The sequence below is a fragment of the Corvus kubaryi genome, unplaced genomic scaffold (assembly GCF_017639235.1).
Source record: "Corvus kubaryi isolate FWS band 111438036 unplaced genomic scaffold, C.kubaryi_AGA036_p1.0 split1-73, whole genome shotgun sequence".
NCBI classification, from domain to species: Eukaryota; Metazoa; Chordata; class Aves; order Passeriformes; family Corvidae; genus Corvus; species Corvus kubaryi.
In genome coordinates this window covers 38,719-58,799 of record NW_024582081.1, presented here as the reverse complement: position 1 = coordinate 58,799, position 20,081 = coordinate 38,719, and the positions used below count along the sequence as shown (strand labels likewise).

The 20,081-nt window shown below is 37.2% G+C and overlaps 1 protein-coding gene across 11 annotated transcripts in view; it reads right to left on the bottom strand.

Moving 5' to 3' along the window:
• RGS7 (regulator of G protein signaling 7) overlaps positions 1-20,081 on the bottom strand; it is a 242,747-nt gene that overhangs the window by 184,908 nt on the left and 37,758 nt on the right. Inside the window, exon 1 of one of the 11 annotated variants that reach the window (XM_042014397.1) lies at positions 17,322-17,414. The exons of the other annotated variants lie outside the window; for them this stretch is intronic. Coding sequence (XP_041870331.1) covers positions 17,322-17,390 — 69 coding nt within the window. The 5' untranslated portion in view covers positions 17,391-17,414. Of the gene's footprint in view, positions 1-17,321; positions 17,415-20,081 lie in introns of those variants that run through there. 11 annotated transcript variants of the gene reach the window in all.

Below are 20,081 nucleotides of genomic sequence, written 5' to 3'. Positions count from 1 at the left end.
TAGGCTAAACCCCTGTTTAAATACACAAATCAAGCTTTCAATACCTTGAACACAGTTTTTTGCACTCCATGCAATGGGCATTGAAGATAAAGCAGAATGCATCACAGTTATAGGCCTGATGAACAACATTTGTTTGCCACATGCAAATTCCCATAGCTCACAAACAGTATTCAAGAGGCCTGATTATCAAAAAGTCACTGATGTTTCCACAGATCCTGGTGGATTTTGTTAGGTTACATTACATTCTAAAATCCATACAATTCAAAACTCAGAGATGACTAAAAAATGAAGCTGATTTTGTTTTACTGTACACACTTTGAGAGGAATTTAGGACCTTGAAAAAATACACCTTCATATTTCCCAACTAATGTAAGTATATAAAATATAAATATATTCGTTTACTGTTAATGCACACAAACCTATCATCCAAGTCAACCTAAAAGCAAGTGACATATCTCAAAATCCTTTCATTGCAGTGGTGCAATAACAGACTGAAAATTGATACGAGAAAAATGTGAAAATTAAAATGTATTAAAGAACAGAAAAATCCTTTATTAGCTAAACAGCCCTTAAATAGCCAAGAAAACTAAAAAACTATGTCCACAAGTCTGTAGCAGTCTTCAGTGCAGTCTGTAACACAGAGCTTTGTTGAACCCCCAGCATTCCAGATGCTGAAGTACACAGGCATGTGAGGTATGTCAGGATCCCATATAATGCTTTAAAATACTATTTTGAGGAGATACAAATTTAAGGAAACTTTTCAAATTTGGCCCACCTCTTACTTCTGTCTAATCTTACATATTTTCTGTCATGCACCTATTACTTCACAAAATTATAGCTACAGATTAGTGTATGAGTTATCCCTCCTAAACAAAGCAGTATCTTAGTAAGTATGCTAATACAATTTGTGTTAGCAATGCTAGTTTTCAAAGCAACAAGGCATAATAGCCAGCTAAATTACAGTTCCACAAATAAAATTTTGCAAAAATTAACTATACCAGCACTTATTAGTAACTGAAAACCCATCATTTTACCAAGTATTAAATTTTTCCCTTCTTGTCAACGTCACCTATACTTTAAATTCTAAGCAAATATTTTATTTTTTAAAAAATAGTTTCATCTGAGGTCTATTCATGATTTATATTATTTTAATTTTTCATTCAGGGTAACTATTCATAACTGACTCTAAAGAAGGATCAAATAATTAAATACTTAGAAACACAGTAAAACCCATCTATTTCCTAAAAGTCATCAATTTCAGGTTTTACAGACATAATGTTAAAAGCTCAATAGGTATTCAATGCTGTTTGACATTGATAAGGTAAATTTAGAGACTTGCTCTCTAATTACTATAAACACTGAAAGGGCTAGCATCTGTGGGTAAAAAGGACTGATTATACTCTAACAAAATATGCCAACAGCATAGGGAAATGCACACAGGAATCATGGCTACACTTTCACTAGCAAGTTTTATGCCAATCACTGCATTAACTTGCAACTATTCCATAAAATATTTTTTTCACTGCATTCACTAGGAGTATTCTGAAAAGAGAAGGCCCAAATTTGGAGAGAGCATGAGTGATTTAATGTCTATGCCCCAAATGAGCAAACTATCCCTTCTCCATTCATGGCTTGTGGATTCTTAGCACAACAGGTTTGTTTAGTTTACTTTGGGTTTGGATTTTTTTTTTCTCAGCTTTCTTAAAGGACAAAGAACACCAAATTTGTTCTTTTCAAATTCAAATTTATGTTACCAGGGATTAAACTTGAGCTCAATATCACCATTAAAGGGAAAGAAAAGTATTCTGGGCTCATATTCCTCGGTCATTAATGTGCTATCACAAAACATAACAGGATTGCAGCATATAGGAAATTGTCAGATGTGTGCCTAACCTACAGTTGGATAAGTAACCTCCAAGATCAACTGTCAGAGGATTCCCCAAGGGAAAAAATAGCACGTTCTTCTGTCACACACAGCACAAGAGTGCAAGTCCTGACTGAGCTTTACAGGCACTGCCGCAATCCAAGCAATCCGGAGTTTTAATTCTGAACAGAGTACATAGCAGACAAGAAAACATATAAAACCTATGGAGAATGAAGGAAGAAGGGAGTGGCAGGACAAGTCTAGACAGAGCAAAAGGATATTAAAATATTAAATGAGGTTCAATCTTTTGAATTACATCAGTAGTCACAATGGAGTCAATAGGAGCAGAGTATTTATAATAACAGTAACATCTGAACTTCAGTCACATGGACTAAGAGTAATGTCAGCTTCAGATCACAGTCTCCATACTAGGCAGGAACCTGCAGAATCTAGCTATCCCACAGAAGTTTCCTCAATAAGTTCATCTGGAAACCATGTAAAATCATGTGCACTTCTTAACCCGATACAGTCCTGTATCAGTTAATGTACTGGGTTTGCATGGCCAAGCTTTGGTAGTGGGGGGGCTGAGGGGTGGCTTCTGTGAGGAGCTGCCAGAAGCTTCTTCCATGTCTGGCACAGCCAGTCCCTGGTAGCCCCAATGATGGACGTGCCACTGGTCAAGCCTGGACCAATTAGAAATGGTAACACCCCTGTGTTAACATATTTAAGAAGAAGAGAAAAAACAGTTGTTACACAGATCTAATTGCAGCCAGAGAAGAGTGGGGTGAGAACATGTGAGAACAACAACTCTGCAGACACCAAGGTCAGTGCAGAAGGAGGGGCAGGCACTGGAACTGAGATGTCTCTGCAGCCCACAGGGAAGACCATGGTGAAGCAGCTGTGCCCCTGCAGCCCATGGAGGTCCACAGGGATGCAGGGATCCACCTGCAACCTGTGGCCCACGCCAGAGTGGGTAGATACCTGGAGGAGGCTGTGATCCGGTGGGAGGCCCAGTGGAGAGAGGGGGACCCTGCTTCCAGGCTGGAGCAACCTGTCCTTGGAGGACTGCACCCCGTGGAAGAGTGACCCACAGCGCAACAGTTTTGGGAGCACTGTGTGCCCATGGGAGGGCCTCATGTTGCAGCAGTTTGCAGAGAGCTGCTGCTCATGAGATGGAGCTACGCTGGAGAAGTTCACAGAGAACTCCTGTGGGAGGGACCCCACGGTGCAGCAGGGGAATGACTCCTCTGCCTGAGCAGCAGCAGAAACCATGGCTGATGAACTGATCATAACCCCCATTCCATCTCCTTGCGCCACTGCGGGAGAGGGTAGATCTCAGAAGGAAGGAGGGGTAGGGAGAAGGTGTTTTTTGAGGGAGGGGTGGGGGGAAGGTGTTTTTTAAGGTCTCATTTTCCTGCTCAGATTTTGTTAGCAATAAATTCAACTAATATCTCTACTTTTAGCCTGTTTTGCCCATGACAGTATTTGATGAGCAATCTCTCCCGGTCCTTATCTCAACTCATGAACCCTTCATTATATTTTCTCTCCCCTGTCCAGTTGTGGAGGGGAGTGAGTGGCTTTGATGGGTACCTGGCATCCAGCCAGCATCAACCCACTACAGTCAATTACAAAATTTCTCAGTAAACTAAAGGAAGAAGAGGAAAAAAATACCCCAAATGTAGTACAACATTCAAGGGTGAGTATATTGAAACCACAACTGATTTTCCATCATTACAACACCATTTAAAAAAAAATATGAAGTAGTTTCCAAAAGAAATGGTTTGGTTTTAAGTCAGATGCTTACTCTAAGGGGGGAAAAAAAAAGGGAAAGAAATAAAAAAAAAAAAGCCTGCAGAATTCATCACAATTTAAAATATCCAGAAGCTGTAAACTGTATGAAAAACCACTGAGATCACATCATCATCTTAAATGCACAAAAGTGTCTAAAATTCTGGCTGCATTCTATTTTCTTGAATTCTGTTCCATATTTTTGAATGTCACAGTCCATCTAGCCTGCCAATTAGTCCCCAGGACAAAACGCTTGCTATGCAACTGTGACAAACAGGGCTTGCTTAAGGTAAAGAGCCTCAGCAGGCAAAAACATTAATTAGTAAATCTTCTTTTTTTTTTTTTCCCCTCACATTAAAGTTGCCAAAAGCAAGAGAAGGCATCTGCTTATTAAAAATAATATCTCCTGCCAGTGATTGAAATACTAGTTTAAATTGCAAATAATAGAAAAATGGAGAAACTACTCTATTTGCAAATGATAACATGAAGAGTAGCTGAGATTTGCAAAAACTTTATTGTAAATAGCACTGGTTTAACGCAAATAGTGTTGTGTAATATATCTCTTTATGCATTTCAAGATGCTGCATGTTTTCTTACACAAAGAAATAGCAGAAAACCTTCTCAATCTTACTCTTTATTACATATTTCACTATTGGATTCTCCCAAAATATCTTACCCAGATATTGGCAATAATAAGAACAACCTGAAGAGTGATGAAGGTTTTTAAAAAGGCCATTTTTCCCCCTTATAAATCAGGATGCAGGCATAAAGAATTGTTTTTTAAGGGAGAGTGCATCCAATGGACATTTGGCAAAACTGCACAATGCTTATTTTTTGCTGCTTTGTTATGTAAGAACCCAAACCCTCTCTTAATTTGCTCTGGGATGCTTGATTCCAGGCCCACTGCAGTTCACAGGAACCTAGCCAGCTGATGTCATTAAGCTCTGATTCAGCTGCACCCTGAAAAACTGCTTGGAAAATAACATTAATTGGATTCAAATTGCAAATTCTATCAAACTAGGCATATTTTGGAAGCAGTAATTTAAATTCCTATTTGTAAGAAATGAAACGCTGGTGAAATATTGTTGTTTCATCTTATGGAATGCACAAGCAACAAGCTTCCTGATAAGAAAGGTTTTTCAGTTGCTACCCTTATTCATTTTGAATTTTCTCCACTCTTTCCTCATGATGTTAAGAGCAGAAACCTGCACAGAATTCAGAATGCTGACAAACCATATATTTCTGCAACACCGCACTCACTGATGTTCTGCTTTGCTCTCCATTCTCTTCCTAATGACTACTAGCATTTTATTTCCTTCTTTGACTGCTATTTAGCATTAAGTTGATGCTTCCATTACTATATCTGTAATGACTGATTGGTGTTTCTCCTTGTTAGAAAGTAACTCACTGTGTAGCAAGGACCAACTTGGAAACCATCATGTAATATATGAATTAATGGAAGAAAAGAGATCCCAATATTTATTTACTTGAATTTTACCTGCTTTTCTTTAACCAGTCAGACTATGTTTTAAGATACCTCTGCCATTCCTCACAGTTAAGCCATAGCCCTATTTCCATAATAGCTTGCCATTGCACTATCCCCTTTTTCAGGTCATTTATAAATATACTGAACAGTTCAGAATTCAGACCAAACCCCTGTAAGTCTTCTCTCCCTCCTTTCATCACTAAACCAAATAATTTATTGCTATCCTCAGTTTTTGGCTTTCCACTGATTTTTTTATCAAAGGAAAGATGTTCTTTCTTGGGTCTTGACTGCCTTGTTTTCACAAAAGCCTCTGGTTTATGAAACCAGATTCTGTCACTAGGTATGGGATGTCCAAGTGCAGCACATCATTCAGGTCACCCTCATCAACAATGAGCCAAATCCTTCAGAGAACTCCAAAACAATGGTTATGCGAGAGTAATTTTCACAAAACCCATGCTGAAACTTCCCAAGTATATCTACTGTATCTATATCATATTTATCCACCAGTTCACAAAGTCTATTCTAAAGTAATTTCTACTATATTATATAGAACAGAGACTTACAGGGTTGCAGTACTTTAGATTTCATATCAAGTCTTCTCTAAACACTGGCCTTGTGTTTACCATCCTCTAATCCTAGGCACCAAGACAATTTTAAATTAAAAGTTGCACATCACCAGGAGTAACACAGCTATTTCCCCCTAGAATTCCTGTAGCACTCCTGGGCAAACAACATCTCTTCCAAGCAGTTTTTTATCAAGGCAGTAGGTGCTCTCCAGGCATATTGAAAGACTCTTCCTGTTCCATATTTTGAAGCAGTATAACAGTCAGATACAATTAAACATTTCAAATCAGCAATTCAATAAACTTAATTAATCAAATTCACCTCTGTATGTTATTTTTATTGTCTGGGTTTTGACATCACCAGCATAAATTACCTGACTGATTAGTGATGCCAGAAACCCCACTGACACATTGGGTATAGGCAAAATTTATGGAGAACTCAATGTTTTATTTAATCAAGTAAATATAAGAGTAATGAGGTCCACTGAGCTACAGAAATGCACAAACTCACACTTGCATTATTTCATTAAAAATAAACAGAATCTAAATGTGCTGCTTATAGCAAACACCTAGAAATTGGCGTTCTTCTACAAAAGAGAATCCCTGAACCTAACAAGTGAGCACAGGAAAATAAAAAGCAAGTGTTAGGTAACAGTTACCCATATTTGCATATTTAAGGTTCTCAGATGATCTCATAATATTATTTTGGCCTTTTATATAACAGCAGCAAAACAAAAAATGCAGACATTGCTTTGAAGACTTTCCTTGCTAGCTTCTCTCCACCCACAAATACACAGAAATGAGCACAGGCATTTTGACTGCTGGCGTGCATGGGCAGAAAAATTTCTAGGACAGATGCTAGATCCAAGTCATTTTGCTCCATTACAATATAAGCCTGACTGAAAAATGAAATCCAAATATCTCCATTACCTAAACTACCATGTTTTATTGATTTGCCATTATGAAAGACAGGGTTTTTTTACTTTTCTGCTAGTCAAACAGCCATAATATATAATGCTCTTACTTGAAGTTCCATGTTTGTTATTCTGAAACATTTATTGTCAGTCTTAAGTTAATACTGAGTGCTTTCAGAAAACTTGTTCAAACATCATCAGAATAGTAGCTGTTTTGTAAGGCATAAAAATCATATTAGATATGTAATAACAAGTACTGTCAGAGTGATAGAAGTGAATAAATCATAGAAATTCTTAACTTTTTTTTTCCTGGAATTTCCTCGTTACTTCTGCTAAAATATTTTTTATTCAGATTTCTGAACTTCTTCATGTATATGAATTTGCTTCCTTACATTTGATATTCGAAAAACATATATATTAATCAGATACTATTGTTTTATTAGGGGGAGTTTTTCAAAAGTGGTAGTCGAGCATGAAATTGATATTTATGAGTACTTTATTCCAGTCTTTTTTTTCTGAAAATCCAAACCTCAATCCAAATTTTGGGGGATTTTTTTTGAGGAAAAAAATGCTTTTACAATTCCAGGAATAGCATTCTATGTTTTAACCATGAAATTCAAAATGTACCTGGCATTCCAAAAAAAGCATTAATTTAAAAGAGTACTCTCTAACACCTATTATCTCCTGCAGAACAATGAGGACATAGAGGTAGGTCTTCTCCTGCCAGAAGACTTCCTCCAAGACATTCTATAAAATTCTTGACACCACAAAAGGCTGCAGGTAAAATAAAGAAATCTGTAGATGTAGGGCATATATACCAAGCAGACTGTTCATGCCATGGGATATTCAAAACTAAGATTTATGGGTTGTGGAAAAGTGTGCCAGGTGTGTCTAACAGAGGACACCAGCACCCACGGTTTGCCAGATACAGGAAAGAAAGTTATGCCAGAGCTTCTGTCACAGAGTTGGCAGTCTAGAAGTCCCAGGAGCCTCAGCTTGCAATCAGGCATGCTTGGGAAGTCTAGTAAGGATTTTGGCACCCTACTGCAGAACTGTGACTCAGAACCTCAGGAACCCTTGGCTGCTAACTGGATAATGTCACTGAGCAACTGTAGCACACGGAGAATGCTAAAATTTAGAAACATTACATTTCAGTGTTTCTAGGAAAGAGAAAAGAATCTCTGACTAGAAATTGATTAAAAAGAGTATAAATATATAATATAAATATAATTGAAATACCAAAGCCCACCCAAAATAATGAAAAACACAGTCCTTCTTATGCATGAAAACCCCTGCAATCTGAACTCACCAATATATTCAGGAATAACAAACTTTCCTTTTCACACAGGCACAAAAATTAATCATTCCACTCTCAGAAGCTTACAACCCTGCTTAGTTGCAGACTGGGCCCAGGAGATCTGTAACCTAAACCCCCTGAACTGCTCTTCTTGAGTAGTAGAAATATGCTGGAAGTGACAAAGCTCAGATCTAGGTTTTCGGTACCATTCTAGGCAATTTGGACTATGAATAGTGGAAGGAGGGAGCATTAAAAAAGAAGCCAGTAACAATACTTACAAAACAAAACTTTTAGAAAACACATACTAGGCTTCATATTTTAAAGACAGATTTCAAATATTTCTAACATTATCCTTTTAGATGTCTCCTCTACGCATTCATTGCTGGTTTGAAAGTCCTTTCCATACCTCCCTTCATTTGATTTTCAGGCAGAAACTCAGAATCCCAATTAGGTTTACCTTATACTTGCATTAAGATTTAATTTTTGAAATGATCTTGTCCTATGCTTTCTAATATTTCATTATATCAGATACCATTACATTCACATATCAGAAGACAGAAGCAGGAGAAGCCACTGTCTTTCCATTTTCCTAGAAAAGGCCACCACAAGATCCAAAACAGTTACAATCAACTGAAGCAATTGTGCATTAAGATGAGAGTATGGTAAGGGAAAATGACACATACTAAATATACTTTTTAAATATCACCTCTAAGTTGCTTTCTAACTCTCCTAAAATAAGCCATGCTGGTTTTGTAGTGAAGACAGAGCTCTGAAACACTTTTGGTAGCCTTGTTTGAACTCTTTTTCATTCTCCAGTTCCATTTCTTTCTTGAAAAATGCATTATCCTGCAGAACTAATGGCAAGTACATACTGGTTTTTTACTGCCTAGGTCACGGTGACAGAGGAACAACCATTTTATATCCTAATTACCTCAGCATGATTTAAAACAGCACAAAGTAGTGGAAGCATTTTTACACATCTAAGAGAAACTTCTCATGAAGGAAGATTAATAGCTGGAAGAAGTTAATGTGTAGAAGTTAAGAAAAATTACATTCACTCTCCACCAAAACACTGTCACAACAGAAGGCTTTTTGCCTTCCTCATATTCTTCAAATATGATATATCTGAAAGACAGGTGAATCTTTTACAGAAAAAAAAACCAACCTCAAAACAGACAGTTAAAAACCACCACAAATTACGGCTTCCCAGACCATACATTAATAGCCACCAACAGCTCTTTGAAACATTCGCCTTGCAGAGAGCCATCCTGGATGACTAAGCTACACGAGGGAGCAAGAGGAGGACACAGCTATTACTCAGTGCAAGGAGCGAGAAAATAAAGATTTACACTTAAGAAAAATACACCAATTGCTCAGTGAAAGTGTTTGTAACTACAAAACTGTCTAAGCCTACATAAAGTTTTATATGCATCAGTTCCTAGTATTTAAGTCTGATGGAAAATTTTGAACTCTAGCTAACTGCTACTCAAGCAACTACAGAATATACAGAGATTCCATTAAATCAATTACAAAATAACTGACAGTAAACTTCAGAACCACAGAACGGCTCAGATTAGAGGAGGCTTCAAGAAATCCTCCAGGCCAAACTTTCCTAGGAAAGGGAACCTTAAAATGAGATTATTCATTACCCTGTCCAGTCACATCTTGAAAACCTCTAGTCACAGGGACTCCACCATGTTCCTGGGGAGGCCATTCCAGTGAATGTTTGTTCTTACTTAAAAAGTTTATTTCTTATATAAGGATGAAACTTGTCTTTAAAAAGACAATTTGCAGTTGCAATTGCCCAAAGATAGCTTGAAGTGGAGTAATAAAAAAGAAATAGCAAAAAATGCAAAGACAACAGAAAATCACTCACAGAATCTTCCTGTTCAGTAGCAGCACTCATCAGAAAAAGTTACAGAAATGCATTGAATAAAGAACCCTTTGCAATTGTTAATTTAAAAATTTCCTAATTTCATTTAGAGTTATTCAGTTTTCTATTGTTTTTCAAAGAATAATTTTTCCTTAACAGATACGCTTAAAATTTCAACATTCTACAAAGGAAAACCATCTTTTATTCCAGAAAGATTCTTATTAAGTATGGTTTTAAAAGGCTTCACTTCTGGATGGTATTCATACTTTAGCAATTCCAAGTACTGTCATTAAGAACCTAAGGAACTTGAACTGAAAAACATTTCTTTGGAAGAATAAAATATCACTACTAACATAAATACAATAATGTTTCATAAAATATGAAAACAGATTACATTCAGATACAAAATGCAACTTCATATTATTTTTTAGCTGGAAATTTGTAGGAGCAAAACTGTTAGGATGCCAAGAATCTGACCTTGAATGCCCCCAGTGAATCCATGGCTGTGGAGATCACATGGTATGTACCATACCCAAGGGCTAGATATCTAGTGTGAAGTGCTTCTTGCTGGCATTTCCTAACAGGGTGATTAGCTTTCCTGTGAACTGTTCTACATTAGTGCACCAGTTTAGATGACAAATCTATTTCCAAGGCAAGCTTTCCACTTAGCTGTGGAGACCTCGCATTATGAAGCAGTCTTCTCACAGGACATCAGCTGAATTCTTTCCACACCAAGGTAAACACAGAAGTATGCTCCTAATTATCCACTGCACCATGGGACCAGACAAGAGGCTGGCTGAAATAATGGCCCTAAAGTGTGTGTGATGGGGACAACACCAATTATTCTGTTGCACAGGTCTCCTCTCATTACCCCCTACTACCCTGTGTGGGGACCTTGTCACTCAAAGCTTTGTACCATACCTGACTGAGAGAAGCATTTTGTCTCATCAAACCAAGTTTCAGCTGCAGTCCACAGCCACTCCTACAAGGACACCGCCAGGGGGTTCTCCCAAGGGACCAATGCTGCTTACCCCAGAAAAGAAACCTTCCTGCCCAAGTCCTTCTCCAGACAGTATCCATCTAAACCTATTTTAGGTAACCACCTAAAAGTAACGACGAGGACAAAATTAATGCACAGAAGAACTGTAAGGATTTACTCACACTCAAACAGTGATTTGATAGTCAAGAATTATTGTCACAGAAAAAAAATAAAAAGTGGTACTATAAATAAATAAATGCTGTCAGAAGGCTAGGTGACAGTCAAGACAGCACTCCAATACAGCCTGTTTCAAGAAAATAGCAAGATATGTTCAGCTTTTACTGGCAGTTTAAGAATCTTGAGGCCTTACAGTCACAACTGTAAGAATATCAGTGTTGAGACTAAACTTGATAGTTACAAAAAAGTGGTATCATTACCACCTGAAATGTTAGTGAAATAAGACTGCATCACAAAAAAGTGTCAACTCTCCTCCCATGATAATTCTGCTATTTAGCTTTATAAAACCAACACAACATTTATAAACAAAGTGGTACAATTCTTGAGCATAGGCAATCTCAAGGGATAACTATGACCCAGCAAATTTCATTTAAAAGAAGTTATCAAAAGGCAGGATTTGACTTTATCCAGTCACTCAAAAAATTCTTTCGTCACATGCAAAAAGAGTAAGATTGTGGTTTGAGGTGCTAAAGATGGTTTTCCTTTCAGGTCATGCATGTGAGTTAATAAGATATTCTTCTCCTCTACCTCCTTTATGATTTTCTTCCACAATGTATGTGGCATTACAGAGAAAGAATGAGCTACAGGTCTTCAGAATCTGAGAGAGACTATTTTCTGTTTCTGATATTTTATGGCATAAGGTGTATTTTGAACATTAAAAAAAAAAAATATTGTTTTATCTTCCAGTCACCAGAAAGTTCCCCAAAGCCCAGGATGCCACTCTGAAAATGACACCATGTCATCTGATACAACAATAACAAGTTAGAAACACAGTAAATGCTGCACAGTAAGAGCAGGCAGGCTGCCCATTATCTTCAGTTTTCAGAGTATAACTGAGTTCCCCTCAGCAGCATTTTAGATTTCACTTCATAAGCAAAAGAGACTCATGTATCTTGAAACCCTTAAAAAAAACAAGCTCGTCAAGCAGTTCTCACATCTTGCTTTACAATCTCACAAAGAACAACCCTGCCCTGAAGTTGTTCCGCTTCCTTGAGGAGTTTCACCTATAAAACAAATTCCATTTGAGATTTAGTCTCCATTTTGTTTCATATTATGGAAAATCTCCAAAGATATTAAACATTTCTCAGATATAAGGGCAAAAGAATTCTATTCTTGATGTATTTCACCAGTTTCTATAAAGGCTCAATGATTAGCTGTACAGCTAAGTATCATTAACTTAGCCTAACAATCGTAAGTTAATGACTCCTGACGGAAATGTCCCTGACAAGGAGCCACCAGAAGCAAAAGGTGTTCCCTTGGCATCCTCCAACTTGCCAAACATTTATTTTTAATATTTTTATTTCACTTAATAAAAAAATTGATTGAACAGCTGAAAAAGCCATTTAGATATGTCGGAATTCTTTTTCTGAGACACAGCCCACATAACAAAGGAAGTGGCATGATGTGATTAAGCACTATGCCAGCAAGAGACAGGATGGATGATGAGGACTTGTGGTGAGGGTCAGTGTCAGCTCAGCCTAAACAAGTCAGTAAGCAATTCTGTGGATCTGCCAGCTGCTCTGATACTTTGTGGTTAGGAAAATGCTTTCACACTACGATGCTTAATGAGTATTCAAGACATACTTTTACTGCCATAAATACACACCTTTAATACAGGATTTAAACATATAATAATAATGACCCTTTTGCTAAAAAAGCTGCCTTTAATCTCAAGGTACCTTCTCTGAAGAAGGAAAATTAATGCACAAATCTTGACAAGATCAAATTCCTTATGAAAAATATACAGACAGGGTAAACTGCTACCACACAGTTAGTATCATCTCCCAGATACAAACCCAGGCAACTTTCATATCTCACACATCTCTGTCCAACCAGTCAGTGACTGAAGGAAATGGGCTATACAAATTTTCTTTGCCAGCTACAAGCTACCTGTTACAAAGGTTCAGAAGGAAACTAGAAAATACAAACACTTTAAAACTTTTTTTGGGTAGCAATATTAAACTAGAGACCATTTTGCCAAACTGTCCCTCAATTAAAGCATGAGATATGAAGAAATGCTGGGGATAATATGAGTACTAATATCAGAAAAAGCCTCAATTGCATAAGATTCAGAGATCTGTGCATAAAATATCCCCTCCACTGAAAAGCAAACTGGTGTAAATTGCATTTCTAAAGTTGACAGAGCATGGCCTAGAGCCTTTAGAATGCTACTACTCTCAAACTAAACTTTGCTGCCTCACATTTGGTTCAAAGTTTAGCCAATGTCACAGTTCATCTTATTTAGGCGGTCTTTGTCACAACCAGACACAGGACAGTGTTTTTCCCTGTGAAATGGCACAGAAAGCAGTGAGGTAGGACACAGAGGACCTGCACAGGGCCTTCCAGGTATAATCCTACCTCAAACATCCTTAGACATAATGTTAGGGTTCATATCTTACCTGAGTTTCACTGACCTCACAGACATTTTCTCTATATTGCAGATTGATTTTCCAACCTCTGTCTTGCCAAAGCTTGGACAAGTTTTATTCATCTACATTTCATTTCTTGAAATCATCTGTAGAGATTATTTCAACCATTGGTGCAGTTCCACAAATCTTTAAGTGAAGCAGGGTATTGTGTCATTGTTCTAAAGGAGGGAAGGTAGCCTTGCAGGTCCTGTTAGGTTTTGTCAACTCCTTTGACAACAGACTATACAGCTGTCGACAACAGCAATGTGCTTTTAAAAAGTTTACACCCTCTGATAGGATATAAAAAACTCAATTCTACATTTGGTTTTTATTTTGTTAGATACAATCTACTCTTCAACCTCTGAGCTAAAATTCAATTGGAAAATGGGATTTTCATCACCCACTCCTTTCCAAAATCAAGACCAAATTAAAATCCTTCTGTCTACAGTCTTATCACACTATTTAGTTTAATACTTATTGTTGCACAGGTCTGTAAAGAAAAAAGAACAATTTTTTCAGCTGTCAAAGGAAAAAAAGTCTATCCTTCCCATCATCAGCCTTGAGCTATTTCAACAGCCCATTAACAGTTTGAGGACTATCATCACGAAAGACTTATCTTTCTTCAGTTCTTTAAAAACACCTCTAGAAAAAAGAGACAGCACTTGCTTCACTCCTCTGCAAGGCTCCCCTCTACACTGCAGTGCTCGAGTGACTTTGTTCACCCCTTCTTTTGCCTTTTTTTTCCCCCAGTGTTTCTGTATTTCTGATATCATGTAACTAAAGCCTGAGGCAAGTGGTTTATTTTATTCTGCAAACAGACTCTGTGAAGGACTTGTTCAGGAAGCTACAGATTCTCTAAGCTTTGAAATACATCTCTCATATGAAAAACACTTCATTCTGATGACAGGCTTATTCTCTGGCTCCTCATGTCAGAGGAGGAGCAATATTATTGAGCAATAAGAGCCTCAAACAAGTTCCTGCCTCAAACAAGTTCAGCTACAAACAGCAGGACAAAACTGGGTTTAGGCTGGACCTGGAAAAAGCAGTGAGGGTAAAAAGACTGCAAAGCTTTTGGCCCTCTCTTATGAGGGAATACACTTATGTGGGATTTGCTGACATCTAAATGGATTTCATCAGGCAATGCAGGCATCTGCCTGTAAGCCAATCCTTCTGAGCTCTCTTTTTAGCCCAACACTCTTCTCTAGGGTGTGATTTCCCTCTGCTAAAGAGAACATCTACATTTGGCTGGAAAAAAGCAAATCCCACAAAGTATCTGTTTATCCGCATTGACCGTAAAGAGAATCTGAAGGCACTAAATCAACTGCACAAATATAGTAAACTAAGAAGAGTCCCAGCCGTGGCCTGCAGCATTCTAGCAACTCCAGCATCATTCCACCCACTGAGTGCGGTCCAGCCGCTGGGTTGACTGAGCATATATAGTGGTTGGATCCCTAAGAAACTTTTTTACATCATGTGTACTCTACAACACATCCACCTGCATGTCTGTCTAGGTTTTCTCAGGCAAAAATCCAGTAGTCCTAAATTTATAACTCTGGAACATATAATGTTCTCAAAAGAACATCTTGTTTCAATCAGGGTTTCACACAACCTTCATTTGGCTAAGGAGATGGGACACTAGATATGAAGGTAGAAACAAGGAGAATCAGGTCATTTTCATTCACACTAAAAGATCCCAGCTCCTATTCAAGTCTACTTAAAAATCCAAACTCTTACATATGCAATGAAATTAAACAGAAAACCCATCAGTTGCTGGAAGAGCCAGACCAAGACTTTTTCTGTCCCATGAAGAAAGAGACAAGATTTCAAACATATTTTCAGTCGTGAAATGAAAGGAAAAAGACTTCACATTTCTGTTATGCAGAAACATAAAGGCAGTCTGGAAAAAGTCTAAAATATTTTGGGTTTACCTACATCATTGTTAAGGTTCAAAGCCATATTAAATCACTGCAAACTAGTCTGGATTATTCAACAATTTTGAACCATTTGAGTGAGCTGAAATGAAACAATATTTCTTGTCATAACTTATGTTTGATGAATAAAAGTTGAGCTAGACTTAGGTCTTTATTTGTGAGACTGAGATGGCTGTGTAAGGATGGAGGAAGCAAATCATGCTCCAAAGTGGTAAGGAAACACTGAACAAATGCATATTTACCAATTAATATGAAATCAAAAACAAATATTCACAAGAGACAGTGGCTGCATAAAAGAACACTAGAACATTGATAGACATTATCTTCGAGGCATTTTTTTCCTCACTGCACCCTAATCATATCTAAAAAAAGAGATGTGATACACTCCCTATTGAATTAAATGGGTTTTCTTCTGTGTTTCCAAGTACTCCTCACATAAAGTGTAACTCGTATTTCCCAAAACACCCAAAGATTTGCAAGGCTCACACCAAGATGGGTACTTTAGATTGGTAAGAGTTTGCATGCACTGCATCAAATGTATGAAAACAGAGGATTTATGGAGGGGAGATGAGAAAACAGATCTGAGTGATGTGCAGTATTTTGCAAAAAATATAATCAGGGAAAACCGAACAGAATGAGAACTTCATTCAAAACAAAGAAAATGTATTTTAGGTCTCTTGAAATTTGGAAGTGACCCTGTCTCCCATCATCAGAACTGCTTTTACTTGGTATGGAAGTACAAACGGGGCAGACCAAAGAGTCTGAGAAAGATACATTTCAAGGAGTGGTCTTTTAACCTTTCAGATCTTTTTCTGAAAAACACATATGTCATCCATATTAAGGTACAGAACTGCTTTGATTTTAGCAATAAATATGTTACATCATCTTCATAAGCAGAAAGCAAAAACTGATGAACTTTTGTTATGATTTAAGTGCCACTGGACACCTGAGGAAGGTGCCAAGTGTTAATTTCACCCCTCTAATTTCTCTCTGAACTGACAAGTCATGAAGAACCTTATAAAGACAAATTGGAAGAAAATTATCAGATTAAAAATGTAGGAAATAATTTAAAGCTTTAAAATAAGGAGAGCGGCAAAAAGAGAGACAAAAAGAAAGAAGCAGAGAATGGAATTAGAGCTGAAGGAGCAATAGAAGCAGCTGGGTGAAGGGGTGGGAAAAGAAGAATTGATGCTTGAGAGTGAAGTCATGAAAGTATGGGGGAAGGTGTGGGAAAGAAGTGAGCAAGAACCTGAAGGGAGGAGCAAAATAAGGGAGAAAGGAGACAGCATACATTTTAAACTATTTAAACATTTGAAGAAGCTTCACATTTTTACCATCTGGCAGCATATGCCGTTTATTATGAAGTGCTGGAATGTGTTTTGTGGTGCAGGGAGAACTGTTTCATGAGCTCATCAGAACTGGATAACTGGCCTGTAGTTATCTTCTGAAAAGTGGGAGAGGGCCCAGTGATGAGTCAGATGATCATATCTAATCCCATCACCAGTAAAAATTAAAAATGGTTTCAAACCAAAGTCAAATATTCATGCTGATGCAAATGTCTCTGCTCAGCAAATTCTTCTACCTCTAAATAATGCATCACACAAGCATTTTGGCCAAATAATGTTTTCCAGGAAGAGTGCTGTTAGTCATCGTAGTGTTGCATGGAGTGCACTAAGCCTGAAATAAAATATCTGATTCTCTCTCTATTTCAGGGAGAATTTCATGCAATCATTCTTCTACTTTTAAGTTCTCAACATTGGTAAAGATAAAATTCAAAACAGAAAAAAAAAAAACCCTATTCTTACAACTCAATTTTAGCTGTCTTTTTACAGCCAGACACACCTGGCAGTAATACTTGGGAGTAGAATCTGTCTCAATTAAACCTGAGCATACTTCACAGGTCTTCAAGACCATTTTCCTTTATCAAACTTGAATTCATATTTTTATTTATTCTAACTCACCAGCACCTATGTATACTCACAAATTTCAGTGAGTCCAAAGTCCTACTGGAAAGCATATCAGGCTTTGTGTTCAGGGTGCTTGGAGCCATGCCATGGAACAAACCACTCTGATGAACAGACTCACTTGTGTCAAAGATTCCTCTTTGCTTACAGGCATTAATCTGTTGAAGATATACCATATTATATAATCAAGGGCATAAGAACAGTCTGACACAGGTAAAGTTATGCTGAAATTGTGTTCAGACTCACAGTTATCTGTCATGCTGTAAGCAGCCTTCATTTATCTGACTTAAGGGAAGAGTTATAAATGTTACAGAAGGCATGGCATAAGAGAGGTAGAATTCACCCTGTGCAGATAGACTTCCAAGGGTGTACCTGTAGGTAGGGAGAGAGCAGCTGAAAAAACTGGTATTAAAACTAGACAGGAAAAAAAAAGACAGTTTATTACCTAACAAAACATGTTAAAAGAACTATGCATACTTTCCTGAAGGATGTATTCCAAATGTTTTATAAAAGAGCATAGGAATAACTAGTAAAGTACCAGAATCAAATAACAAACCATACTAAAGCCTGGGGTATTTTTAATTCTGCAGCTGTAGAGTTTACCACACTATCTGTCTGAAAAATCAAGATTCTGTAGCACAAAAAAAAAATATAATTCTAGTGTAGCTTTTGGTAGGAAATAAAACCTAAAATCATAAACTGCAATTAAGCTGTTGAAGTCATGTTCACCTGTATTTCCATAAAGACTGACATAAGAGCTCAGAAATATGAATTCTTCAGTTTCACTTCAGCATCACCATTAACTGTCTCATGGTTAACCAAATATGCTCTTCAGGCAAACCAATCTCTCTTCTACATCTTCCTAGAACAAGAATGAGAATGTGAAGAATAAGTCTCAGTTATTTCTAACTCTGAGATATTATGATTTGCCTTTGAAAACTTTATCAGCAGGAAGGACATGACATCCCACTACTCATTTTCATATTCAAAACTTTTAATACAGAACTCAATCTCACATTTTAATCTGAAATCAATGAAAAACTCTAGCTGCAGACCTTTCTGTCTTGCAGGGAATGCATAAGACTTAGTTCTCAGTATTCAACACAGCATGTTTTCACAATGTATATTTTTTCAGATATGTATCATTTTATAAAAGCTTTTTGTTTCCCAACTGCAACTCAAAATTTTTGCAACAACTATAAAAAACATGCCATAATCCCTGACAAACTGGTGCCAGCAGCCACTTAGCAGCCTTGGCCAAATTCAGAAGCGCCTCACATACCACTGCAATCTTAGTATGACTGTAGAACAAATATAAATTTGACTCTAAATTGTGTTGGAGGTGGTGTTAAAAATGATTGGAGAACTGAGGCAAATTTGGCAAGAACTGGACGTTTGTACTCATTGCAAATCACTTTGAATTCGATCTTCAAACAAACAAAAACCTAACTGTGAGTTACAGTTTAAAGTGATCTGACCATCATTTTCCATGGTTCTCAAGGTAGATGAACACCATGTTTGCTCAAATGTCTCAAGGATGTCAAAAAGGAAAATAGTTCCTAAAAGGAATTTTTAAAAATTCCAGAAAGTAGAACATATGCTTTAAATTCAGCTCTACATTAACAGGAAAATTCATACCTCTCTGTTTACTTGGCTCTTGGTATAGAGGATAAATCTAAAGCAAAAAATCTCAGTCACTGGATCTCATGCCAAGAAGAAGAACTGTGGGAAGACAGAGATGCTGGTTTGTGTTCTCCTAGGCATTCTAGGGATTCAGGGACAAATTTTGCATACTTTATGCATCCAAGTTACTTTATGCATGCAAAACTGAAGGAGAGTTCTGCTGGAAAAAAAAAATTAATTAGAGAACAAAAGATTTACTCAAGCAGAGTTCCTAATGCCTTCAAAAGTATAAAATCTAGAGGTCTCTTCAAATATATTTTCACAATCCATTTCTTTAGAAAAGATTTTGTTAACAGGTGCTGTAAGTAGACAATCTGAACATATCAGAAAATCTAGAATGAAGTTTCAAATGGGCTAGATATAATATAAAGTTCACATTATGGGTCATGAAATCTTAGAGCCAGTTTAATCCCTGAACCAGTTCTACTGCTTTTTATGGCAATCCACAGTTACTTAGATTCTAAAGCATCTTCAAACTAGCCTGACCCTCTAAGGGACTCCAGGCTTTGACTTCTTGAACACAAACCTGAGCTCACAGGATCTTACGACAAAATTAATTTACTTTCGTATCAAATTAGGGACAAACAACTTTCATATCTTCAACAAGAGATGGCACTTTGCCTTCCCTGGAGAAACAGCAATTAACTTCAGGCCTACACCATCCACTTAGATATTATACAGAAACGTTGTTTCTTAGAGATGACAAAGTTTGATCACAGAAGGGTGCAAAGCGAAATACAGAATTTTGGAATGGAGTGATGGTGAGACTCAGATTAGCAGGAATTTCAAAGATTTGGATACCACAGGGGAACCAAGTAAGTTTAAATATTAGCAGAATGTGTTGATAACCAAATATAACAATCTGACTTCAGATGTCAGCATGATGAAAGTCTAGGAACAGTACTAGGAGCCTGAAGCAGGTCCAGATGTCCTGAAAAGTTTCACCTCATTAACAACAACATTGAAAGCCATGGTGAATCCCAACTGATTTACATCCTTGTTTTTAAGGCATTATTTCATTTATATCTGTAATTTAATGCATTCTGCCACATAAATGAAAATAAAATTGCCTGTCTGCAAAGAAGAGATGGGGA